Raw genomic sequence first — 27,142 nt, 5'->3', positions numbered from 1 at the left:
TGGTTTTAATGCCTACCAATGCACGTGAAATTAAATATAAGGCTCTACTTACTTGTTTGTTCTGCTACTATCTACTTTTGGGGAGTAAAGTTCCTGAATGATGCTCAAAATCTAGGTATTGCCTTTTTCATTAAATAGCCCTCTCTATAACCCAACACTTTGTCTGCTGACCTGGTTCCTTCTTATAGGGGAGGTTTTAAAAATGTCTGCCGTTTGTTTCACGTTTGTTATAGTGAGCTCCTTGTGCAGATTTATCCTAAAAGCTGGAGTATATAATGATACTGAAATAGATTTTCCCACCTGTATTTGGAAATGGAGGCCAGGCTGTTCTAGCACCCTTTCATTATACTACTTGATTCTGGTTCATGTGCAGGCAAGGGAGATATTTTATTCTGCGGCGTGCCCAGCTCCCATCTTGGCCCTTTTACTGTGCATTAAAGAGGTCCATGGTTTCCTTTCTTCTGCTTTGGAAGGAGTGGTTATAGAGAGGTCAGTCCATAAATTGCATTTTTCAGGAAGTAAATGGCATCTCTGTTGGGAACTTGTCATTCTTCCAGCTTTGTTGTAGTGGCATTCGTGCTGCTGGAGATTTATCGGGCCATCGGAGGAGGTGGAAATAATCTTGGATTGCACAATGTGTGCACACGTAGAGCAAAACAAATGAAAACAGAAAAATAAATCAAGTTTCCCTAGAAAGAAGAGGGAGTGTTTCCAAGGTGGCTTTTGGGTTCAGAAAACTCCCAGCCCTTACGAGATAGCTGTGTACCTAATATCTTTCTTGTTTATTACATTTTACTTTTTCCTACCTCCTTGATTCGTTTGATTTGTTACTTTTCCTTCCTTTTCAGGTCATAACTGATTCTCCAGGCTGGTAGTATTTTCCTTCAGACTGGAACTCTTTCATACGCTTAGGGTTCTTCAACTATGGAGGAATGGCTTGGCCTGTATTGTTTGGACCTGCTTGCACGCTTCCTGCTAAGAGGAAGCCAGGATCAATCAATGGTTTTTCTGATTCTAGTTTGCTCAGTAGACTGAAATTAAAGAAACCACAGCTCCTCTCTTTCAGAGGTTAACCTGGACCCATGATTTGTTTAATCCCGGAGTGAAAGTTTCCTGTCCTCATATGACAACAAGAAGGGGAGGGGAGGAATACCCACAATTTGATATTCCTTGCTCTCTTAGCAAAACACATCCACAAACGTTGTTATGTCTGAACCAGGCCAATATCAGATGTATCTAATTGTGTGTGTGGTTGTGTGCGGAGGGGGCTATTTCTGAGAACGAGCCCGCATCCTCCTGCCTTTAGATTAGTAATGTGATGTCTACCAATGTTAGGGTAATTAGAGGAGAGGGAAGACAGGTTGCCAAATTTGCGGTGCATTTTCAGCACAGGAGTTGATTAATTTTTCTGGAATTAGTGCCTGCCCAGTGGCCAATCTGGAACTTCCTTTTCCATTTTCCATTTCAGTGTTTTGTTACTGTTCTTTTTTTTCCTTTTTGGTACAGAGCTGGCTTGTCCTTCAGCCTGGAATGCAGTGGGACATGCTCTGTTAAGTTGCCAGCTGGATCAGTGGGAATTCTGGCTTGCAGATTGTATGGCTTTTCTCTTTCTCCCTCTTCCCTCCCCTCCCTTTTTTTTTCCTTCTCTCACCTTTTTCTACTTATGGAAAAGAAATGCAGGCTGATGAGGATGGTGCCTCCTCCCTTCTCCTTAACATTATATATCCTAGTGTTTCTCAACGTTGGCAGCTTGAAGGTGTGTGGACTTCAAGCTGCCAAGGTTGAGAAACACTGGGATATCCACTGCAGGCAACTGACTCTTGCAAATTTCATAATAGACTGCCCTTGAGGCCAAAGTCTGAGCTTTGATAGGAAATCTGCCTGTCCAGTTCTTAGAAATGGGTAGTAAGTAAGCAAAACCTCAGGAGGAGCCTGAGAACACTCTCCCCATCTAACAGATTTTATTAAAAGGTTTTTGTGAGTTGCAGCTCACTTCATCAGATGCACAGAGTGGCTAGGCCCTTGGTGTTCATGAACCCTGGCTAGGAGTTCCACAAGATATCACGATTAAAAAAAATTTTTTTTTTAAACTTGGCATACCATGTAATGCTAGCACTCACAGTGGTGGGAATTTTTATGCACCACAACTTAGCTCCTGGCTTGCCATTTTGTTGTTGTTATAAATTTGTAAAACATGGATCGCCTAGGTTAGAAGTGAAGCGTATGGTGAAGGGTTCATATGTCTTGCAGTTTTTATGCAGGAGGTACCTTGAGACCTGAACATTATTTCAAGGGTTCCTCCAGGGTAAAAAGGTTGAGAAAGGCTGGACTGATTTAGGATTTAAATTGGGAGAAGGGAGGGGAAGGGAAGGGAAAGGAAGGGAAGGGAAGACTGGTTGGTCCTGCAGGTTTGGGTTACTTGAGGCCCCCCCTCCTACAATATCTGGAGTAGGTGAGAACCTTTTCATAACCCGGTCCAATCTTTCTCTTAAGCAACATTTTTAGATTAAAGACTGCAGGGAATATGTTGGTAAAGTGATGAAGTCACCATCAGAGTGTTTGATCCTTTTTATGGTGGGAGATGTTAAAAAGAAGAGCAGGTCATATGCTTAATGTATCCAGTTTCTTTGGTTTGGTTTAAACCAACTAGTGTTTGGTTTAATTTTGTCAGCATGATCTTGGGAGAGGTAGGGGCACAGAGGCTGTAAAAAAAAAATGGGGGGGGGACTTATTGGTGATTCAAAGTCAGTCACTATCTTTCAGTCCAGTCTTCCTCTGAAGGTTGACATTCACAGTTCAAAAATGAAACAGGGAGTTCTTATTTACACACCTTTATCTTCTGGAGGAAACACTGGGTGTAAAATAATTCTGTTTATAAGTAAATAAACGTGACTAACAGAACAGACCTATCTTAATGGCTGGAACATCTTGCGGGTGGAAGGAGAGAGGGTAAAATGCAGTTCCTTAATAACATTTGGCATGTTTTCCTTTTTCTACCGCCTTAAAACAGTTGAAAATAGAATAATAATGGAAAAAAAATGACAGCTGCAGAATAAGAAAAAGGTTATGGAAAGTTTTGCACATTTTATCCAGGTCACCCAAAAAATTAATCTTTTTTCCCCCTTTTCTTTCAGGGTTTAAATGTCCTGGATATAGACATTTACACTGCATTTTTATTGTATTTTTTGGCAGAGAAAATTATTTGACATATGTTGCAGGATTGATGGAAGAATTACTGACTGAATAGATGAGAAATGCTGTGAAAGCTAGAAAATGCTATGGAAACACTAAGGAGTCATAAGAATTAAAAACTTCTTAGGCAAGGGCTCCTTAGGTTCTTGGGTCAGTAAGGCTGGGTGTCCAGTCCTGTTATTCATCAGGGTACATAGTTGCCTGGTTTCCTCTTCTGATGACCTCCACCCAGGTTTTCCTCTCTATTGGTAGACTGAGCCCTTGTCCCTTGTGCTCTGGACTAGACTGCTATCTTCAGGTGAGGACACGAAAGATGCTGCTCTGTTGTTTGTTTAAACAGAGCCCATCCACCAGTCCACATGGTGTCAGTCAGTGAAATGGAGCTATATCCTGTGTCATTCACCTGGGATTCCCCAATAACTTGAGATGCCCTCTAGTTCATGGTTGACCACATCTTCGTTTATATCTTAGCATTTATGCCACAGTGTCTCCGGCTCTGATTGAATTTGAAATCTCCGATTATATCCTACATACATGCGTACATACATACATACATACATACATGTATTTTAAATTTTTCTTCTTCCAGAAAGTGATAATTTTCTAGAAGACCGATTAAGTGGCGACGGCGCCTCATCACAAGGCATCCTTAAGAGAGGATCTGGGAGTGAATCCGAACTCTTTCCTTTCTCCAGGGATGGACTGGATGAGGTGGACTTTAGAAAGGTAAGATGAGAATTGGCCCAATAGATCTACTGAAGCTCTTCTACGGATGTTTCTTTCTTTGGCTGCAAAGTCATATGATCATTAGCATCTTTTGTCGTTTGGCTCTTCTGCACAACAGCCTTAAGCTGCTTGTCTCCTGTGCTGATACTGGCTAGAAATGAAGTCAGCTTAAGAAATCACTGTCTAGATTTCAAACTTTAGCAGGAATGCTGACCAGGTGTTTTAGCCAGACAGGTAGCTGTCCAAGGTTTATTGGAGAGAGTGGCTGTAATAAATTTAATTAAATAATAATAATAGGAGTATCCATAGCCCCTGTTTGGGGGATTCCCTTGCTTCTTTACACTTCCCTTGATGGAGAGCAAGAAAAAATAGGTGTAAGTTGCCTTTGTGATGGGTTCGAGGTATGTTGAGGATGACATTGTAGATTCAGGGCCCCCAAAATCAGTAAAAACCAGGGCAAGCAGGACATGCAGATGTACCCACTGACTGATGAATCTTTCCAATGTAGACTGACATAGGACTCCAGTATGAAAAAATGATTTTAAAGAGAGAGAACTCCTCCAACTTACAAATGTTTACATTTAATCACAATAAAGTCTATAGTGTAATTCGCCTTGCGATGATGAGACTGGATTCAGGCAGCTGGACTACCCCACAAGTGTTTTTGATTTCGTTGCCCACAATCCCCAGCTAGTAGGAGACTGGCTGATGGTGATGGGTTTTGAAGTCCCAACCCATCCAAGTTGAGATTATTTTTTTGCTCTGAAGTTATTCAGGGCTCTTCCAGTGCTGCTGAATCCATGCCTGATGCTGGCTGTTGAAATCCAGCATACTCAGAGGGCACTGTTGCAAAAGACTGGATTAAGGGAGGGGAGACCCACACGTAACATTTTGGGGGAGGAATACAGTACATGGGAAAGGGATGCAAAGTGGGAGAACTTGTGTCACGGTTGTGCTCAGGACCAGGCCTATCTGTCTGATTAAGGATAGGGCAGCGTTTTGAGCAGTTTTTCCTCCCTTTTTCAATGGTGCCAATCTTAGTTTAGAACTCACCCTACAGTTTTCATGTTTCCTGTTCAAAATGGCAGAAATCTGTGGCCCTGATTTTCAGCTGTTGAGATTGAAGTGGTTGCAGGGGGCAGAAAAATGGATTTGGGGGGCTGCTCCTGGTTTAGAGTCCCAGGTTCCCCACCTTTGCACTAAGCATCCCCAAGGCAGTGCCTGAATGCAAGATCCCATTGGTTATCCTGGAAATCTCCTTCTGAATTTTCTCTTTTCTCAAGCTAAACGTTCACTGCAACAGGCCTATGTTGCAACAGTGGCCCATCTAAATGAATCATGCAGTCTGAAGTCGTTTCCTGCAGTCTGTTTTCAGACTCCCCTGATAAATAGGCCACTTTCCCTGCTGGATCTTCTGAGGATCTGAATACTTCAACCATTGAGTATTTTGCCCAGCTCAGGACTCTCTAGATATGTTGACAATACAGACTGCATCGTTCCCAGTCAGCAGCATCCTTTAAAAGAAAAGAGAATCCTGGTAAATTAGGGGCCACCCTTGCTTTCTGATCCCAGCTAAGCTGCTGCAGTTCTGGCCAGGAGGAAAAACTATTCTGGATGCAAGTCTGGAGGGAAAAGCACTTTCCCAATTCCTTTGGCCTTGCGTACAAATCTAGGGAGTGCCTAAGAAAAGGGTGAGGCGTTGAAAGGAACAGGAATTTTTGCCTATAAAGTTCTGGCTTTGTTTTCTGAATATTATTATTACCCTTATTATGCAATTTAGAACCCCATCCCCAAATAAAAGAAGACGTTGTTATAGTAGCCTCTGGTGCAGGCATGATCTTGTGTTCCTTTCTTCAGAGAAACACTTTTATATAACATCTGTGTAACTTAGCATTGACAAATAAAAAGGAAGTTGTTGAGAACTTGATTATTTTGAGCCCAGTATTGAAGCCAGATGGGGGAACATTTGCAAAGCAATTTTTGCTGCATTGTCTCCTTGATTAACATGCTGGGAAGCAGAGATGTTCTGCCATTGTGCTTGGCTAAAAAGGGCTGACCAAGACAAGAGTCACCATGCCAGATGCATCAACTGTCTGTTCCTGTCAGACCAGGGCTATGAGGGCAGGATTGAAACTTCCTCTGCAAATGACCTCATCCGAAGAGTAGGGAGCCAGAATGCAACAGGGCTTGCAGCACAGCTGGTGGACACATGGGAATTTCAAGTTTTTCCCCATTGTACAAAAAGCAAGCATAATCTCATCCCTGAATCCTCATTGATGGAGCAAAGAGGAGAATGCTGGGAGGCGCTTTTAACTGGAGGCGCTTACAGTTGCAGGAAGGATGCCTGTCCCTTGTTCTGGGAGGTGTTTGAAGAAAGCATCTGTTTCCTAGTATGTAAAGAAAAAGAAAAATGTCAAGCTCTAGGCATTGAAATTTGGAAAATACTACTCTGTGTGTCTAGCGTACCCTGCTTCATTTGCTTTGGAATAAAAGTGTCACTGCCTTGCTGGAGATTCCCGTTTTAATTTGGATTTAAGTAAACTGGTTCCAGAAGAACTAAGATAGATCCCATTGTTTTTTTCCAGCCAGCTGATCTGTTGCCATCTTAGAGCAAACCTCAGCTTTTGTGGCACATCAAGAAGGAAGGAGTTTGCATGGAGGTCTCTAGTAGCCCATCTTTGGCATATTTCTACTTGGACCACCATGGGCCTTGAACTTGGGCAAACTAGGCAGGTCAAGTTGTGTAGCTGAAGGTCCTCTCTTGGACAGGATAAGGAACCAGTGGTCCTCTACACATTGCTGCACTTCAGATTCCAACATCCCTCCCCATTGGCTTTACAGGATTAGTCTGCTGGGAACTGTCGTTCAGCACATACACAACCCCTCCCCCCCAGCCCAACACACAGTTCAGTGTGCTCAGTGTAAGTTCACCTGCTTCTTCACTGTGGTGTCATGGAAAACTCCTGGATTGAAAAATATACCAGTGTTAATGTTGGGCTTGTGACCCATCAACCACCTTGTGATGTCATGAGATAGCAGTCTTGTGCTGCACCCCTCCCCCCCACAAATCCTCATCACTTTTGGATTCAAATATACTTTAGGGGATTTCTGTGCAGAGTTAAAGATTTGGAAGGAGGATGTACGGAGATCACTTCTTCTTTACTTAAACATTTAAGTCATTGGCAAGGAACTTGTACATCCCCTTTGGAATTACTGTCCCTGGTGAGATCATCCTTCTTTCCTGAGTTCAGTTTCATTGTGATGTGAGGTTTAATGAAGCACAAACTGGTTCATGCAAGGAATGAGTGTCCAGATTTAGAGCTTATAGAATCCAGGATAGCGAGGGACAGTGTTCTTACTTATGTAAGCAAGAAGCAAAACACGCAACAGCTCTTTATATAAGAAATAAGGTCACTGGGGAAAGTTTGTCTGCTGTGTCTGCTATTTCCTTGGGGAATTGTTGCAAATCTTTTGAAAAGACATGCTTAGCTTGGGCTTCTGTGTTAGACTAGTACGTAGATTACCTTGGGATCACCACGGTTTGAGTAGAGTGGCCTGCATACAGCTGTTAACAATCCAGTCCTGGTTCAGCAAGGTATGATGAATTGGACAAACGTTTATGGCCTAGGGACTTGGCTCTGCTGTCTGAACCAAGCATTATAATAAGTGTCAGAGGCTATGGCAAAAGCTTTTCCCACTCAGAGCTGTTGTGGCTTCTGTGACTGTAAGAAAAGGAAGAGGAAGAGCCTCGAGTAGCATGAAGAGCTTCTTGGAATTATCCCTTCCTATCTCTAGATTCAGTCCTTGCACAGCTAATTGCTAGTTTTATCCAGCAGTGATTCTGGTAACAGATAGGGCTCCTGCTATGCAAGACCTGAATTCCTCTCTCTGGTTTGGCCTCCCACTAGATGCACTTAGAACTGGGACTGGGAGAAGTGTAGCTCCCCTTGGAGTGACCCCTTTGCTTTGAAACCATCTTTTATTTTTTTTCAGACCAGCAATGAGCTTGCCATTTGAGTATTTGCCATTTGAGTTTTGTTTCCCCCTCCCCCTCTTTTGTTTGTTTTCCGATTGGATTCTTGTTTATTTTTGTAATTTGGATGGTTTTTTTTAAAAAAAATAAAAAAAATGTATGAGTATTGTATCAAAATAAATAATGTTAAAATCTTGATGGAGCCAGGACAAAAACTCCATCTGATGTATTTGACTTTAAATCAGATGGAATCATGTCTTGGTCTACGGGCTAAGATCAAATGCCATGTTGATGGAGAGATTAAATTTTAAATTAAAACGTAATTTCAAAATTACATTTAAAATTAAATGTTTGCGTTTAATGAAAAGTAAAAGCCACTACTTTAAATACATTTAATATCAAACAATTCACACGATCATACTTATGTATTTAATAAGCTTCCCCTTCTGTCACATTAAAAGTTACAGTGAGGTGATCACCTTGGAAGAAACCTACTTACACATAATCTGTAATGGTATGTGGGAAAGACCTTGGGAGACTGGGCTAAGAGACATTGCCAAGGGAATGGTCAGATAAGAGACAGCATAGCCCGCAGCTGGACAGTGGGCAGGGCATGAGACTCAGAAGGGACCCTCCCTAGTTTCTTGGGCTGTAAAGGAGACGGGGGGAGAAATGTACTTTCACACTTGCAAGTTTGATGTCCGTGTTACCAAGTAGACCAGACAGAAAACACGACCAGATGAGCTAATTCTACTTTATTTTAAAGCTACATTAACAGAAACTTGCAAGTTTGAAAGTACAATCCTCCCCACCCCTGTCTCCTTTACAGCCTGAGAAATTGGGGGGGGGGGTCTCTTCTGAGTCTCTTGCCCCACCCACTATCCAACTGCAGGCAATGCTGTCTCTTATCTGACCGTTCGCTTGGCAGCATCTCTTGGCCCAATCTCCTAAGGTCTTTCCCAAATATCGTTACAATATCTGAAATAAATGTGGTATTATTACTACTACTACTGCTATCATTACCATTACTATTATATTATTGCAACCCCAAAGCAGCCTGAAGAGGAGCAATCAGTCGGACACAGTACAAGTTCAACCTCTTCAGTGGATGATACGATATCGCTGGAAAGGAATTCTTCCATTGGTAGTAACCTTTCTGTTCCTCGGACTCCTGGCCTCCTTGGGCCCCAGGAGAGGTACAGTCCAGACGGCAGCTGCTTCAACATGGCGGCGAGTGGAGAGGATCAAGATGGCATGGCAGCAGTCTCTGGAGAGCTGGACGAATTGCTGGATAGTGTCACGGAGGTGTCCCCACCTTCTGGCCTGCGGAACTCTTTGAGGCCGTTGTCTCCTTTCCGTCGACATAGCTGGGGCCCAGGGAAGAACAGTAGCAACAGCGAAGCAGAGATCAACCACAGGAGGTAAGCCAAATGGGTTCTTGGAAGGGGCTGATCATCCATGCCTAAGGAAATGTGGGGTTTACAAGATGCCAGAAGGAAAGAGATGGGAAGGAGAAGTCATGTTCAACCACAGGATCAAAGCATGAGATCCAAATGGGAAATATTGGAGGCTGAAGACAGCTTATCTGTCATGCTCTGGGTGTTTTGGATCCCTCTAATTGGAACTTCCTCACCAGCTCATACCGCTGGAAACTTCAAGATAGGGCTAAGCAACTTGATCCTCTCCTGGTGTTTTGGACTCCAATCCCATTTACCCTATCCAGTAGCCATGGGTAGTGGGAGTTATGAGTGTGCATGTCCTAGGCTGTTAGTTTCTGACATAACCTCGGAGCTTCCATTTTACTAAGGTAAAAAGCAGAGGGTGAAAACCAAAGCAGGACCGTCCAATCAACTAAGTCTTCTTTGGGCTACTCTGTAGATTGGGAAGTCAGGATCTTGGAGAAATCTGAAGGATTGGGGTCTGTGTTTTGTTTTGCAATAGGTTAGCACAGTTGCCCTTCTCCAATTGATTAAGAATGATCATTTAAAAGAGGGTGTTCCGTCCCTTTTTCCCTTTATGTCTGAAGGCAGAGACCTCCTTTGTTTTAGCTGAATTGCAAATGCAGTCCTTTCAGCCAAAAAATAGAGTGAGCCTATTCAAATAAGTATTGTTGTTCTTCTCTTCTTTGCTAAAAAAAAAAAGGGGGGGGGCTGGTGCTTTTTCCACACATCAAAAGCAAACTGGCAGCCTTTTTTCTTGGGTTTGTGCTTTAAAGTTCACACCAACATGAGTAAAACTTTTTTATTCTAAGTCAAAGCTTATGAGCCATTTGAGAGAGCCGACTGAATGATCGAAAGACATCTTCTCTTTCTTTATGGAGAAAGCAGTGTCACCATGGCCTGGGAGGATTTTTGAATTTTCCTTGATGTTTCATACTCTGTGACAAGAGTTTAAGTAATTATCATGACTCAGGTTATTGTACACAATGACTCACCCTCATCTGTAGTGTGTTTGTGGAGGGGAGTGGGGATGACGGACAAGTTAGAGGTGAAAAATAATGCTTTGAGATGAAGTGGCTTTCAAGGAGGTTCGGCCAAGTTCTTACATTGATGATTTGAGTTGAGGAAGGAGGAGCATCTCCTGCAACATAAATATAACTTTGGTGCCACAGCCGTAGCGCTTTTCATTGCTGTTAGTAGAATGAAATTTGAAGATTGCCCTACATTATCCCCTTTGGCTGCAAGTGGACAGATTGCTTTCCTGAATATTCCTCACAGTGATAGGGTGATATGGAGAGAGAGCTTCCCTCTACTCTGCAAAATAGCATATTGGCAAAAAGTTACTTTAAACTTTGGGAAGCTCTGCATTCCCACCCATATATGCAAGCCCACCATAAGTTGATGTCCCCTAGTTGCATGGGATCAACTTCCCTATGAGTTTGGGTGATGTCCACAATGTCTGCAGAACTAGTGGTCTTGTTTTGCATAAATAAGCCAGCATGCTATTGTGGTTAGGGTGCTGCTAACCTAGCCAATCTAGCTTCTACCTTGGGAGCTCATTGGGTGACTTTGGGCCCTCTCTACCTCACAGGGTAGTTGCTATGAGGAAAAATAATAGGAGGAGGGAGTGCTAAGTATGCTGCCTTGAGCTCCTGAATGAAAAGATGGAATATAAATTTAACAAATGAATTCAATATCAGTTACTCATGTTGTGTAACTCTGGATTGGGCAATCAGTATGGGAAATGATCTTGGTAAGTCTTTGTGCCCTGATAGTGCTAATATGTTTAAGCTGAGCCAAGGACAACTTAGTTCTTGCTTCTTGGCCATGGATGGCACTGTGAACTTGCATGGTAAGACTATGTTTCTCATGCCTAACAGACCACTGTTCCTACCCTTTTGCCACCATGTCATTTTTCTCCACTCCCTTTAATCACCCATCCTATCCTTCAGCATTTCCCCTTTGGATTCTCCCCACCAACCCTTTCTCCTCCTCTGTCTCTGTCTGGAGATTTCTGATTGGTTAATGATGTTGCTGATAATTCTCCATGATTCATTTTCAGTTCAGTGCGACTGCTGGGGGAAGTTGTAAGGAAGGCTCCTTCCCATAGAAGAAGGTACAGCACAGATATGCTGAGGCTGACTAACCATGTTGCATTTCAGTGGCGACTAACTTCCTGCTTTTGTGTTAATCACTGTTAGCTCAGCCTTCCCCAATCTGGTTCCTCTTGATGTGTTAGACTTCAGCTCCCATAGTCCCCAACTGGCAGAGATTGGGCTATGGTTGCTGGAGGTTGTGGGCACAAATGTGCAACATATTGGGAGGGAACCAGACTGGGAAAAGCTAGTTTAGAATTCAACCATAAGCTTCTTTTTAGGGGGTTCAGTGGAGCACTGGAGGAGTGGGCTCATCCAAAATATAGTTCACTGTTTGAAATGATCAGATGGATGAATACTTTTAATACAAAGTAGTAAAATTAATTTATTAAAATATATAACTACCTAACGCACCATCTCACTATTTTGGGGTCCCTCATATGTTCTTCTTTACCGGTGGGCAGAAGAGAGAGATTTTGGTGGGCAAAGAAATATGGAAAGAAAATTACACTTTTGTAGGATGCACTGAGATGGGGGACAGTTAAATATTCTTCTCTCAGGCCTCCCACTCTTCTTAACACATGTTTTTGATCAGTCTGTGTGTCTGTCTTTCTCTCATTCATTCATTCATTCTTCATTGTATGTCATTTTTTGTAGAATTGGCTTGTTGGTACATAATCTTTCCAGTCTTCTTCAACATTGCTTTAGAAATTTAATAACAAGCCTTGTAACATCTTCCTTCATCCCCTTATGCTTAGACTTCACATGACCCACTTAATCAAATCAGTTAAAAATGTTTGGCTGCATTTGCACATTATGCTAAGGTTGGTTACTTTGTGGCTGAAAGCATTACAAGAACCAGTCTGTTTGGTTAGGTTATGGTACATGTGCAAATTCAGAAAATGAGTTAATTGAGTAACTAGGTTAAGTGTGTTGTTTGAATGTAGCCAGTGAGTTACTTCCTGCCTCTGGTAAATCATAGTTTTCTTTTACAGACAAATCAACAAATGCTACCTTGCATTTACCCTACAAACCAGGATTATGGATAAATGCTAGTTTGCAGGATTGGTTTTGGCAGTTAGCACAAACCATAGTATATTCAGTGCTCAGAGTAACTGTGGTTTCTTATCAGGAATAACTCATTGACTCTTAAACTATGAAGAAAACCTGGGAAGCATGTAGGCACCAAGCTTGTTCCCACCTTTCTAAACCATTCCATGGTTTGGAGGATTCATTACACTGCATATGAAATGGCTGGGAATCTCTATTTATTAAACTGGTCTTGTTTAATAGACAAAAATAAACCAGGTTAAAACAGTTAATGATTATATAATAATACCCAGACTTGAAAGAAGTGAAATTGATTAGCAAAATACTTAACATCCCTGATATAACCATTTTTTTTTAAGGACCATAGTACATATTTTCCGTAAAGAACAAACAAATATCAAGAAATTAATAAGCAAACAAAAAGAAGGAAAAAACAAACCACCTCCTTGGAAATAAAAAGAAAATGTTTTTGTTCCTGGCTCTTTTGTTTCTTTCGGTGTCCTCTGAGTTTTCCCTCCACCCTCCAATTTATGTTTAAACAAGAAGCTTTAGGCAATCTTTTGATATTTCAAAAACTTCAGTAGGCCTAATTCTGCCAAAATTAATAGAGCATCCAATGCTTGAATGGTGATTTTGCAAAACCAAACAACAAAACCAAAACAAAACAAAAAAGCCACACATTTCTGGAGCTAATGACAGCACTTAGTTATTTATTATGTTTTTGCCCTTGAAACTTCTGTTTTGCGTATTTAAGAAGTTGGTGAGCTTTTAAATGCTATGACGAAGCAGGAAGAGTTTGGTATACACTGAGGAGCTCAATCTCTTTCTGTCTTGTGCCTTCCAGATGTACAGAACCATGACTCCCATCCCTAGATCTTGCTAGCTGGAGAGGATGGGAGCTGTAGTGCAGCAGATCCAGAGGCAACCAAGTTGAGAAAAGCTGATACTATATTTAAGATAGAAATAAAAGAAAGTCACTACTGAATCATTAATCCGGTATTTCAGCATAATGCTTCTCCTGGTGCCACCTAGAGGCCTTTTAACTTTCATATAGCCTAGCCATTACAGAACTACTTTTGCTGGTGACATACAGATCTGCAGGCATATTTGAAAATATTCTTCTTACCATTTCCTTCTTTTTGATTTTTTTCTGTTCACAAACTCCATACTTCAGCCATCCCTCTTGGACTTTTTCTCTGTCATTCATTCTTCCTCAGTTTTCCCCTATTGCTGCCTCTCAGAGAGATCTCTTAGCTCAGTCTCTGCCTTCATTTCAATCATACTCCATCTGGTCCATTAGAGTATGAGGTTTTAGTCCCAGCCAAATAATATGCCACTTCATACAAACACTTGCGCTCATGGCCAACATTCGATGGATGGAATCTTCTTTGAGAACTGGAATGTTGATGCATGTTCGGGGGTAGCCAAGCTGCTCAGCCAATAGCTAGGGCTTCCTAACAGACTAGCTTTTAAATCATGGCATAGTGGTAATCCAGGTTCTCTTTGGGGAAAAAATGGGAACCATGTAGGAACATATGTGCACAAAGTGATGGGGGAAAAGGAGGTATAATTCTTTGCAGGGTAGCCAAATTGGCAAACATCTACCCCTCTGATCAGTCAAGTAATGGCAGACCTCTTGCTGTCTCTTACCTTTGTTATTCCCAGTTTGAGCTGGTGTCCCTCTGGTGTCCAGTGCACTGCCATAGATGCTGACTTTAATGGTCGAAGGTAGAGTATCGGTGTGCCGTAGCATCCAAGGGAGCTTCTGCATCTAGCATTGCCAGCTTTTTGTGTGATGTCTGTAGCCTCATTGCATCCGCAATGTATCTGCTAGCTTGGGTGGTGTGCTGTTTCTGAATCAGTTTCTTTGTATTAAGTTTTATACTTTGTGGGTTCCAGAATTTGGCTGCCTGGTATTTGTGGTCACCATGTCCTAGCCCTTCCTTATTACTTGAACTGGAGTACAGAGTCTTGTTTCATGTCACACTAAGCTTGACAAGGTCTCTGGCTGTAACTTAAATGCAATCTTCCGTATCACCAAATCAAAGAAGATGGGTGTCAATTCTTCAGAGCAGGGAAAGGCCTCCTGCCATGCTGAGCAGGGTTTGGGCTTTCTGGAATTAACACAGGTTGCAATGCAACTTGCCAACACCACAGGGCACATGGACTGGTTAAATGGTATAAGATGGGAAGGTCACCTTCTTGGAGAAAAATTGCCCTAGTCATCTGGAAGCCATTTTTGCTCACCATAGGTGACCAAGTGAATAACTGTATTCAGGCCTGTGGCTTCCACTGTAATCTGTTTGTCAGTGGAATGTTTCCTCCTTTACTAGGCTCAGTCTGGGTTTTCAAATTCAGAAGGAAATATGCTTAACAAAGCATATGCATTTCCGTATAATATCAAGTATACAAATGGGGCAAAACCGAAGCCCCACTTAATATTGTGGGGTTTGCATGGGAAGCATTGAAGGTGGAATTATGTCCTGAGGAGTTAATGTAAGAATTAATATTAAAAGGACAAAAGGAACTACAGTACATTATATGGATCTGAAGACAAATATTGCAAGACAGTAAAAACCTATACATGAAAACTGAGTAGGAGTTATCATCATGCATGGAATGACAACATATAATCAATGCAGGTTTCATGGCCAAACATATTTTGACCAAATTACCATTTTTTGTGGCTTCTACCTAACCAGGGGAACAAAAATGTTGCAGCGTAGAATTTTCCTCTTCCATGTTTCAGCCTTTTAGCCATATCCTCTTCTAAGATGTTCCATTCCACTTCCCCTTAGTTCTCCATGTGTTTTAACCCTAAATCAGTCAAATCTTTTGGGCCCACTCAGCATATGTAGTGCCCATTGGGGTATTTTTGCATTCCTGCTCCCCTCCTTTTCTGAAAATCTGTCAGGTAGTCCCATTTTCCTAAATAAGAACCCCAACAGGCTGACTTCGGGAAGACTGCATACATGGAAAGCTTGAAGATTATGGATATTTGTGACATTTGTGCTCTGAATATATTCCAAGTCTTTATATCCTATATCTGTCCCAAATGCTCCCTGAATTGGAGGGAAGCCAGATTGTGTTAGGACACAATCTATTCTAGGCAGCTTCTTCCCAACTAGGCAAAGCAGCAACAACAACACCGTTGCTGAAAAGGTCCCAAGGGAGAACAATGTCTCCTTTAGGATTAAATTGAAACTGGAGAAGTCAGGGAGGATCAAGCAAAAGGATTACTTGGTGAAGTCTTATAATTAAATAAGTGCATAAATGCCACAGTCAAGTCTTGATAATATTTCTGAAATGCTTTCCTTTGGAAAGAATTACTAAAGCAAACTCTCTCATTAAATTGAATGAGAAGGTTGAAAAAATGCAGGTGTATTTCTCTGCTCAGCATTAACTGGAATCCATTTTTAGCAATTCTTGATTAGAGAACTGCTTAAAAAAACCCAGCTAACTCATACTAAAAAGTACTAATAAAGCTCCTCTTGATCCTTTCTTTGCAGCTTTGTACGAAGGTATCTTTCTCATGAAGAGAAAGACCAGATTTATACTTTGTAAAAAGTAGGGCTGTTGACGAAAAGTCCTTGGGTCTGCAAATGTAGGCATAAATAAAATGCAGCAGTGAGTTGCAAAGGAGCTATTGCAGGTGGATTGGGTCCCTCATTCTAACTGTACTAATGTGGTAACATACTAATTAATCAAGGAAACAAGACAGTATTACTTGGGAACTTCCTGCCAAGCTTGCTTAAGCCTCAAGATTTTGTGAGCTAATCCATCAAGAACTGGGAGAAACCTAATGCTTGTAATTTGTCTTCAGTTACAGCTTAGAAGGACTTTCTGGAGAGGCTGATGGTACTACTAAGCCATCCTCAAGTCTTGATGTAGCATCTATGAACACCAAAGATCTTCGGCAGAGTCCTCTAGCAAATGATGAACGAGGATCACTGGTCTCACTCACTGAAGAGGAACAGGAATCAGAGCTAGGAGAAATGAGAAGTCAGGTAAGAAGAAAGGTAATTCCGAGCATACAGTATTCCAGCTTGATCTGCATGGTCTACTAAGCCAGTTGTGGGCAGAAGCAGTTTGCGTCTCTTGATGTAAGAGGGCACTGTTGCTTTTCATAATTTTGTTAGAAGCTGATCCTTGGCTCAGTTTTCACCATCCACTCTCATGATCAATGCTAGGGAGAGTTGAGCAGAAATCTAGCAGTATATTGAAGCCCTTTTAGGCCCACCCAGCTATGGCAGCCTCAAGGTGACCTTGGTTGATCCTGAAAATCTAAGGAGGGTCAGGCCTGCTTAGATGGAAGGCCATTAGGAAATTCCAAAGCTGTAGGCTAGACTGGGAAGTTAAAAAAACAACCGTGAACATCCTGGATGAAGGAAGTGGCAAACCATTTTTGTACCATTCTAGGAAACTGCATAGACATTTCCACAAAGTTACCAAAAGTTGAGTTGGATTCAAAGAAGAATTTACTTTAACTTCTAGGACTAATTTTTTTTGGGGTGGTGGTGGTGGTGTATAGATTTTTTTTCATGGTTAATTTATGTTAAACAAGCTATTTACTTACAAATACCTTCCTCTCCAGGCATGCTATGGTGGACCTGGTTGGCAAGATGCTTTCACGTTGTAGCTAGACTGAGAAAAAGGTTTAAGTGTTCTTTTTTTTTTTTGATGCTGAAGTGGAAGCTAGAAAGGTTGAACTTCAGTTCGATCACTAAGTTCTAGAATGCCTCCTCCTCCTCCTTGCAGTATTCTACCTCTTTTTAACTCAGGATTGCAGAACTCTGACCCCCTTCTGAACCCTGAGAAGACTGAATTTAAGTGTAACAATCCTGCATTTCACAGATTCTCCAAAGACCACAGCCACATGCCTTCAGCTTCTGCACGACTCCCGTTTCTCCTCCATTAACGAAATCCATGTCGCTGATGACCATTGCTCAAGTGGGATCAGACAATAGTGAGTACTTGTAATTTTTTAATTTTTTGTTGCATTTAGCGTTCAATTGTGAGTGTATGAATCACACCTTCTGCTTTTCCTATGCCAGCATAGCTTTGCGCCACTTTGAGATAAATAGCTTGCAGAGAAGGCAAATGTGAAGTTGTCCTGCACTGTATGAATCTTTTGGTCTGCTCTGCCCAGTACTAGTCACTCCAATAAAGCTACCTGGGTTTTTTTTCTCTATTACTCCAGCCTATTTGTTTTTTGAAATGTAGAATGCCCTGGATTAAGCCTGAGACTTACTGTATGCAAAGCATACTACTGAAGTGTTATTCCTTTTCAATGCTCTTCCAAGAAATAAGATTAGTGGTAGAAAGAAGAAGAATAAACTGAATAAATTGAACTCTTGGCATAACCACCTTTGTCACATTTTATGCATTTACAGCAGAAGCAACTGCTTCTTCAGGGAGATATGGAAACCATCTTTAAAGTGCCAGAGACACTCCAAAATGACCAAGCAGACCGCCCCCACTATGACTAATGTTCTCTTCTTGGAAAATGTCTCCTTGATTATTTTACGTCTATCTGGAGTTTTGAGAGAGGTGAAGAACAAACTGTCTCTGCATCTGCCTCATTTTCTAGCGGAAATGACAGTGAGACATGTTTTATAGGATGTTTGTGTGCCCTGGGGCAACGGCAGTGGGTTCTGACTTGTAGTTGTGAAAATTGTGTCTCTGGTGCAGCTTCATTGTTCAACTGTTCTGCCAGTGGTTATGTGGTGTGGCTCAAATGAGACTGGAACAGAATGATTGTGCTCCATGATTACTCCAGTGTCTTAGGGATTCTCTTCCTGTTTCATTCCAATTGGAAATCCAGATTTTATATAATGTGGAGGAATTTTGCCCAGGTGCCATTTCCTTAAATTTCCCCTAAATTTAACTATTACATCACAACTGTAATGATGCCTGTGTAAAAATGAGGGTAGTGATCAAAAATGGGTCAGATTACTTATTTGTTTGTCCTCTTTAGAAGGCCACCCATCTCCATAAAGACTTTAGGCAGTGTGCAACATTAAAAACCATAGGAACAATTAAAAAAAGAACCATGTAGATCCCAAAAAGAAAGCATTCAGACTAACATATAAAAACCTATAAGAGGCTCAACCACCCACTCAAACCAAAGGACTGCAGAAAAAGCCAGGTTTTCAGAGACTTTGAAAATATAGCCAGGATAGAGGCCATACAGAAAACACCTAGAACAAAGTTTTGCAGGGAAAAAAGGTCACTACAGTGAAGATAATATTTTCCCTAGAGGAATAAAAATCCCCCAACACATTCTCAAATTCTGATCTATAGAAATGGGAAACATAGAATTGCAAAATGCAAGGTGGAATTTATTTAGGACCCTCATTGGTGCAGCTCTGATTAGCAGCAGAGTTATGGTAAGATATATATCACCTCCAAAAAATGGATGGATGTTAAAGTTTAATTGAGTTTCAGACAAATTGTGGAATTTAGGCTTGGATTCTGTCCCAACTGAGGCTAAGCAATGTTGACGTTAGGGAATGATCTTAGAACTAAAATAAACTCACACAAAAGCTACAAGCAAGCGATCTAGTGTGATCTAGTGAATCCAGCCTTGGGAATGGTTTAATTTCCAAAGCCTTGCAGTAAGGATCAGTTCAGATCTCTAATAGGATAATTCTTTTCAAACAGAGTGTTGGACAAGAAGCAACAGGATGAGAGAGATTGATGGGAGGAAAGAGAGAAGGAAATATGACAATGACTTTTCCCACTCCTGTGGTCTTATGTATCAAGGACTTACAGTTCCAGATAGATTACTCTCAGCCAAGAAAAGGGGTTGGGGGGGGAGGAGGCTTCTCTTCCTGTTGGCTAAAAGTAAAAAGATCCAGTGAAACTCAGGGGATTCTTGGACCAGTTTTTCCCATATATTCTGACCTGTTTTGAAGGATTATTATGAAGACAGGTGATGATAGTAGAGGAAGAGAACCATGTATGCTATCTGGGGCTCTTTGGTACAATCTTTTAAAAAAGGTCACTAAAAATAAATAACAGAATGAGCACCACATTTTATTTTGGACATAAAGAGTGGGTCCCCAAAGCACTATGCATTTTTAAGAAAAGCATTTTTCTTCCTCTTGGAGGGAAGCCTCTGGATTGGGAGCTTGCCATTGAGAATGTCTCTTCTAACGTTTTTGGAAGATCTGTTTTAGTTCCTCAAGACTTGTGAGTCATAAGGCTGTTGACTAGGTTTTGCTTGTCCCTTAGCAATAGTAACCAAAACACTTGTCCATCCATTAAAATAGACATTTCATCTTCTGTGACCAGAATGTACCAATTTTCTTCCTCCTTCTGAAGCCCCTCATTAAGGGCATATCCGCATACAGGATGGACACACGTATGCTGCAAAGGGCCAGTTGGCATCCCTCTTTTCCAAGTTGCTAAAAAGAGGGAAAGAGAATTTCTCCCTAGAAAACCAGTTTGTCTGAGAAACTGATTATTTTCTCTTTATTATAGGAAACCTCTTTGCAGATGCTTTTCTCCAATTCCCACTCCTTTCCAAAAAAAAATCTCCCTTTTGGAAGCGCTACCAAAGCTCAAATTAATAGCAAGGAAAAAATGGACTCACCAAACATGCAATGAAGATGGAAGTGGCCATTTAATCAACATGGGCCTTGTCAAGTAGAAACTCAAAGTGCTGGAGGGGGCTTATAACTGATAGCCACCCCACAGTACCATCAACTGTTCTGTGCCTTAAAAGTTGATACTATATCTTTGTTCTGTAGAGTCCTTGGTGCTCTCTGAGCTTGGTTGTTTTCTCACAAACGTTTCGTTACCCAGCTAGGTAACCTTCAGATGATGAGCACTGAAGATGCTACCTAGCCAGGTAATGAAATGTTTGCAAGAAAACAGCCAAGCTCAGAGAGCACCAAGGACTCCACAGTTCCACCCTGAGCTACACATATTCTCTTCTATTGATATCTTTGTTCATTTAAAGCATTGCCGATGCTCTTCTTTATCTGATCAGGTGCCAGAGTGGAGTAGGATCTCTGCAGATAATAGTGCAGCAAAAAGGAAAAATTGGCATCATAAAGAACATCAATTTGGCCCAACAGTGCAGAATACTATCTGTGCTTTTAAAAAAAAAAAATTATTAAAGTTTAAAAATACAGAGATAAAAAACGAACACAACCTAAGAAAAATATAAAAAAGGAAAAAAAGGAAAAATAAAAAGTGCAAAGGGAAAAAAAGAAAAAGAGAAGAGGAAAAAAGAAATATAAAAGGAAAAAAGAACATATAAAGACATGACTTCCGCCTGCATTAAGACAAGTACAAACCATTTCAGTAACCGATCACCTTCTCTAACATTTCAACCAAAAATCCCTTCATCCCGTATCTCATCTTTTATCTATTAGTAACTATATATGCTCTTTAAAATTCTTGGTAAATAACAGTATCTTAGCCTGGCCTCTAAATGCTTTTAGATGTAGTCAACACCAGAAGCAGCATTCCATGCTTCTGTCCAATTAAATCTATGCTACATTAAATTGATTAGGACAATTGGTCAGCATTGCCTAGACCAGAAATAGGGTACAATGGAATTTGTGGTTATCAGCTTCCCCACAAGTTTTCCCTTTATTCATGCTATGCTCTTTGCTTAGCTGACTTTAATTAATTAATATTTATTTTACAGCCAAAAGGCCCCAAAATTAGCTGACTTTAAGAGTCAGTCATCAGCTTTTGAAATTAAATTGAAAGATACCAAAAGGGCGGCGGGGGGGGGGGGAGGAACATGGGTAGCCTCCAGCATGATCTTCATTTGCAGGATTACCTCTGAAGCCCACATAGATGTTCTTAGAAAAATAAACATGGTGAGTGCCTCTGCCCAGAGCTTTGTTTGGAAATGTTCAGGGGGAAAAAAAAGACCAAAGTAAACTGGGGGTCACACAAAGAATCCTGAGGGCAAAAGGTGGGGGAACAAATTGGCCTTCTGATGAAAGCCATAATCCATAATGACCACTTTGTGAGAGCACCTAAAAGATGCTTTCAAAGTTTGAGATGTGTCCATGACTTAACAAGGTCACTTGGCCCTAGTCTGGACTGTGTCAAACTGGCTTCAGATAGAAGGATAGAAATCATCCCCAGGCTGAACCTGGGAGCTGTAGAACCATATTCACTGTCATATAATTTAGAGACGGTATTTCCATGTGACATTGTTGGCCGGGAATTCTCAGGCTGGAGGAAACAGATAAGCTCTGAGTTGCATTATACACTGTTGTTGAACGCATGGAGCACAGTTCACTCCAAGTGAGGCATATGCGTATATCTCCCCAGTTGATTTCATTAGGACTTGGTAGGCATAATCCAATGTTGATTTTTTTTTTTTTTAAATTATGGTCACTGACCAGAATTGCAAACAAAAACACATTGCAAATAAAAATAGAGTAAAAACAAAACAAGATAAAATATTACAATTGGGGATGGGTTCATCAGTGGATAATCAAAGTCTGCCTAATTTTACAGGCAGTATAACAAAATTTAGGTACATTCAAGGAGACTGAATCATACTGATCTGATAATAACAACTCTACATAAAACAGATCAGAATTTCTTGACTGTTTTACCAGGTAAGGAGTTACAAGATGGGTCCTTGAGTCCTTATAGAGGGTACAGTATAGCAGGACATCAGCTGTAGTTTCAACAGCCCCTTGTCCACAGGGGCACAGTCTCAAGTCCTAGGGGACTTTTTTTGTATCAGCCTTCTGAAACTGCTGGGGGAGAGCATTGAAGCAAGTTAAAGTTAGTGCTCTTCAGAATTTGGAAATAGTTATGTGGTGTAAGTATCTCGCTGGTTTATAAAAAGGGGCTTGAGTGCTCAGAAAAACATCCCTAGGTAGAGCAGACTGTTCCTGTTGGGCTTCCAGGTCTTTGATACGTTGTTTAAATGCACTGAGTGCATGCTCAGAAATCATCCTTAGGAACGCCTCCCTGGAAAAGCCGAGATGTTGAAATGTTTGTGATATTGTCCTGAACCATATTGATTTGTAATTGTCCTCAATAAGGAAATAACTCAAACCTGTGGGAAAGAACTGTAACTTCAACCAATGTGCCATGATACAGGTCCATGCACCTGTTTTGACTTTAGATAGCCCTGTCTCCCTCCTTAATGCTATGTTTGGAACGCAAGGGGCTACCTGGAATATAGTCCTTAGGAATTTAAATTGGACCCTTTCAAGAGGACTAAAGGAAGTGTAAGTGTAAAAGTGTAGGCACAATCCAATTTGTGGGGAAGTGCCACAGAAATAATGATGTCTGGGTGCATATACAAGTGAGTTCCAGATATTTCAGATTTTGAGAAATCCTGAAGTAAGAATTAAGTCTTTTCTTGATGTAGCTTATTGAGAAATTTTCCCCTCTGTAAACTTCATGTTGATTGTTTACTTGGGGATTGATTTGGCTTTTTCTTTCTTTATTCCTTCTCGACCTTTGTCTTCTGGCTTGTCGTAGCAAAGTTGTTCTAAAGTAGTAGAAAAGCTCTTGACCTCTACCCAGACCTTTTAGCCATGCTCCAGTACACAAGAGATCCCTCAAGTGTTTCTGTCCTTGCAACTATTTCATCATTATTTGAATTTGGCATTTGTGTACGGTGCAGCGCTTACAATATTCTAAGACTAAGGTAAGACTTTGTAGTACCTTCCTAGGAACAAACCTTGTTGACCCATAAATGTTGTTCAGTCACCTTGACAGATCAGTTTCTTGGATAGATCTTCTTTGTGGTCATAGTAGTGAAGCTAAAACCCACCCCATGGTACTTAATGGAAGATTTACAGCACAACAAGGAATAGGCAATATTTGGTCAGCCAGAAACTACCTCTAGTCTTCCCCCCACCCCCAAAGCATTAATGGAATGATGTCCCTGGAAATAAGGATTTAACAAATCGATTTTACTACTTACTTATTTTTTAAAGAACAAAAGATGGCACTGTTGTAATCCAATAAGGGAAGCTTTTTCAGACCTTAGCTAGTCCATCCCTTCCAGATAGGCTGCATGAGAGATATGCCTGTTGCCCACATGTCACATTCATCTTGTAAAAGGCAAACAATAAAACAAAACCACAGTATTTTCTTGACCTCTAGATCCATGGGAATGGTGAGGTCTCTGTGTTGTAACTGCTCAAACTACCTCGAACTCCAGATGTGTTGGGACTTCCAACACCCAGAGGTTTGAAGGTCACACACCTCAGCTGGATTGGGAAAGGTTGTATCAAGAAAACTTGCGTCAGATTGAAGGTGAACACTTTTTCTACATGCAGGTTGATTTAATTAATTATCTTGTCAATGCAAATAGGAGGAAAAAGAGAGACTATTTCATCAAGGTGAAATATGGCACGCTGATTTTCAGGAGTGTGTTGTGATTTCAGGCAGCTTGGCAGCACATTTTTTTCACAACTGGATTGTGTTTTAAAGATATGCAGCAGAGGAAAAAGTTGGAAGACATCTCTAAGAGGCCATAGGGAGCTCAGCACTTCAAGAATTGCCAGAGTTTGTTAACTTGTTTATGGAATTTATAGACTGTCACATTCCACATGATACAAGCAACTTTACAAAATTAAAAACATCCCATAAATACAAAACAACTCTAGAAATAAAAATAGCATCCATTCAGGGAACACACACACCCCTTCTCAAATTCCTCACAACTCCTGAAGCCTGCACATCCACCTAACCCTAGGCCAATCGGAAAATCCAGCTTTTAAAAGAGTGCTTGAAGAAGGACAAGGACATGCAGATCTCCAGGGAAACATTAGAGAGGAGAGAAAGTTAAGCCCTGAAATGTCCCACAGATCAGAGTCTCTGGGCTTGACCTCTCCCTCCCAACCAACACTGACTGGAACCAGCTGTAGAGAAAGGAGGAGAACCACTGCCCCCCAATCACATTCCCTGCCACCAGCCCAGAAGATTGCCATGGTCAATTGGAATGGAAATCCACTGAGAAATTAAGGAGGGCACCTCCCTGATCCCAGGTCTGCCAAAAGACATCCATCCGTAAGTCCAACCAATGTTGTCCCAACCTGCAGCCTAACTGAAAAGGGTTCAAATAATCCACTTCCTCCAGGATCCTCTCTAACTGCAACCTGACCATCTTCTCAACTTTCCATAAAGAGGGAAGGTTAAGGACTGGGTGAAAATTGTCCAGGATGGTAGGGTCCAGCAATGGCCTCTTGCGGAAGGGGCACACTCAGTGGGAGCTCAGAGTGAAATATTTTATCATAGAGATGGATAGGTGATGGCTATCCCACGGAGCTGATCATCTTGTATACTCTTTTCTCTTCCAGTGATGCATAGCCCATTAGGGTATCTGCTCAAACTGGTGAAAAGGGCTTTTTCTGGTCAGAGGCTGATTTTTTTGGGGGGGGGGGGAGCTAGTACTGGATTACTAAAGAGAGACATCTCCATCTTACAGTGTAGTGATGGAAGCCTTACGGGAAGCTGCCAAAAATCAATCTGCAGTTTATGCATGGAATGAAACCTGCATTTTCTTTTTCTCCCTTTTTTTAAGCCCTTCCCTGCTTTTGTTGCTGTAGCCCTTTGCTTTGCAAACATGTGTTTTGCTGTCCTCTTTGGTTTGCTCTTGCTCCCCTCCCCTTTCTTTGTTATTGTCTGTTGTTCGTGTCGAAATTGCATGCTCTAACCTCTGCCATTAACCCACTTTTCAGCACAGGGACGAACTCAGCCATCTAGACGAGTTTTCTTCTCCTTCAGCATCTCTCCGCTCATTCCTAAGTCTAAAACTGTCTTTTCTATTGACTCTTCTTCCAGTGATGATGAGGAGTTGGAGAGTAAGTAATCTTGTTTGGGCAAAATGATGCTGGCATTGCACAGTTCTTAGCGGAGAAGCTCAGACTCTTGCATGACTTTCTTTAATGCAAATGCTTGGGGCGAAGTCTCTGCTGAACAGCTTGCTTCTTCATTTGTCTTCCCTACTGCTTGCAGATTCTAGCAGGGGTGCTTTTCAGCTCACTTTTCTGTTGATGGATTGGCCTGCAAGTTTTTCTAAAGTTCTTTTTCTTCATTTGGCCCATGTGCCAATAAGGAATGTTACGGTATAGAACTAATGCACAGGAATCGATGCTACTGTCACAAGTTTGCCGCATCACATTTTATTTATTTATTTGGATGTAGGAAGTCACACTTGGATTTACACATATGCAGATTCTATGTACCTGCTTGGGTTCAAAATTTTTAAATGTTGCTATAGGCTAACTTACCCTTAGATTATTTCCCATTATCAGGTGTTCGGGAAAACAAAGACAGTACTTTTATGAAACTTGTGAATTCAGAAATATTAGAAGGTGCTGCCTCTGCAACTTGTTCTTGTAAAAAATAATGGATATTTTTGTTGGACAGTACCTTTTCTTAGGAAATAGATGGGAAAGGAAGATTTTCATTGGGGGATAAGATCATTATTGTAGATGGTTAAATCCTGAAGTAGTTAGAACAAATCCAAGGGATGTAAGTAAGTTGTCTTCCAAAGAGAGGTCTTCCTAAATCAATCCTTTTAAATCACCATTTTAAAAATTGCCTTCAACGAATGGCAGCAAGATAAAACTCTGTATCCTTCGCCTTATCCTTGCTTTTTGATATCAGATCATGAAGAAATATTTAGACCATTTTGAAAAACCCTACTGGAAATGCAAACCAAGGAATATATGGTCATTTATGATCAAGGAATATTCAAGGTTGCCTTGAGGAGAGGGGGTGATTTGAAGTAGTGAGGAATATGCTACTGGGGGATTGTTTTAGAATTATTCCAATATGGTGAATTTTGAAGAGCTAAAATTTTAATTTGCAAAGTACACCACGAAACTTCCTACCAGTGACTAGATCTTTAAAGCAAATGGAACAGAACATAGAATTAATTTCAAAGGGACGTGGATGTGTGCGTGTCAGAATGTATATATGATATTGGACATCTACAGTTAGAAAATTCTGTTCAAATTCAGACAGCTTAAAAGTGCCCCATGAATCCCTTAGGCTGAATTTCTTACCAGAAGGTAGCCAAGGCAACTCCTGAGAACATGTTTCTTTTGTCCTTTGCAAAGGTCATAATGTGATCTCCAGCTCCTGCTGTCTGGGGGTAAAACTGACAAGAAGATTCTCCACACTTCGTGTTGAGCGTTGTCAGATTCAGCTTGCAGACTATCCCCAGTGATTATCATGTCCCAGCTGCTAATTCAAGCAAGAGGGTGTGATGCATGCTTGTTCCTCTTTGACAGCTTTCTTAAGTCTGTTTTTGCTGGAAAATGTGAAGGAAACTGTTTAGATTTTGAACCACGTTTGTACTTGTTCTTTTCACGGATTGCCCGAAATGACCACAGACACGAACTTGGGAAGACTCTGAAGTATGACTCTAGAAATGGTTCTGGTCCCATCAGCTGGTTCTCAGAATAATCGTTTTCATAAAAAGAGAGGCAGGAAATCAACATCATTGATCATTTATAATCTTAATAAAGGGTATGGCCTTCTAGATGTTGTAGTCAACTCATCCTCCTAACGTGTTAGGTGAATTCAGAGTCTAAAGTTATCTGGCACTAGAGACATTTTCTCCATCCTGTCTTAATAGAACATATGTTCTAATAAGATCATATATTCATACCACTATATATGTTTTGATATGTTTCCTATTGGAATTTTTA

At 41.1% G+C, this 27,142-nt stretch overlaps 1 protein-coding gene across 10 annotated transcripts in view; it reads left to right on the top strand.

Moving 5' to 3' along the window:
- The window catches only part of AKAP13 (A-kinase anchoring protein 13), a 234,008-nt gene that overhangs the window by 163,394 nt on the left and 43,472 nt on the right, over positions 1-27,142 (top strand). For 6 of the 10 annotated variants that reach the window (XM_088136399.1, XM_088136398.1, XM_088136397.1 and 3 more), the window contains 7 exons: positions 3,782-3,918; positions 8,945-9,312; positions 11,393-11,446; positions 14,142-14,204; positions 16,300-16,483; positions 17,331-17,442; positions 25,163-25,285. In XM_088136399.1, coding sequence (XP_087992525.1) covers positions 3,782-3,918; positions 8,945-9,312; positions 11,393-11,446; positions 14,142-14,204; positions 16,300-16,483; positions 17,331-17,442; positions 25,163-25,285 — 1,041 coding nt within the window. The remainder of the gene's footprint in view (positions 1-3,781; positions 3,919-8,944; positions 9,313-11,392; positions 11,447-14,141; positions 14,205-16,299; positions 16,484-17,330; positions 17,443-25,162; positions 25,286-27,142) is intronic. The other 4 variants (XM_088136396.1, XM_088136401.1, XM_088136404.1 and 1 more) reach the window with 4 other exon arrangements.

This window comes from Python bivittatus, unplaced genomic scaffold (assembly GCF_059951505.1).
Source record: "Python bivittatus isolate LINGU-HERP-01145 unplaced genomic scaffold, Pbiv_v1 ctg000140_np1212, whole genome shotgun sequence".
Classification (NCBI taxonomy): Eukaryota; Metazoa; Chordata; class Lepidosauria; order Squamata; family Pythonidae; genus Python; species Python bivittatus.
Note: the sequence above shows the minus strand (reverse complement) of the source record. Positions and strands in the feature narration are given on the sequence as shown.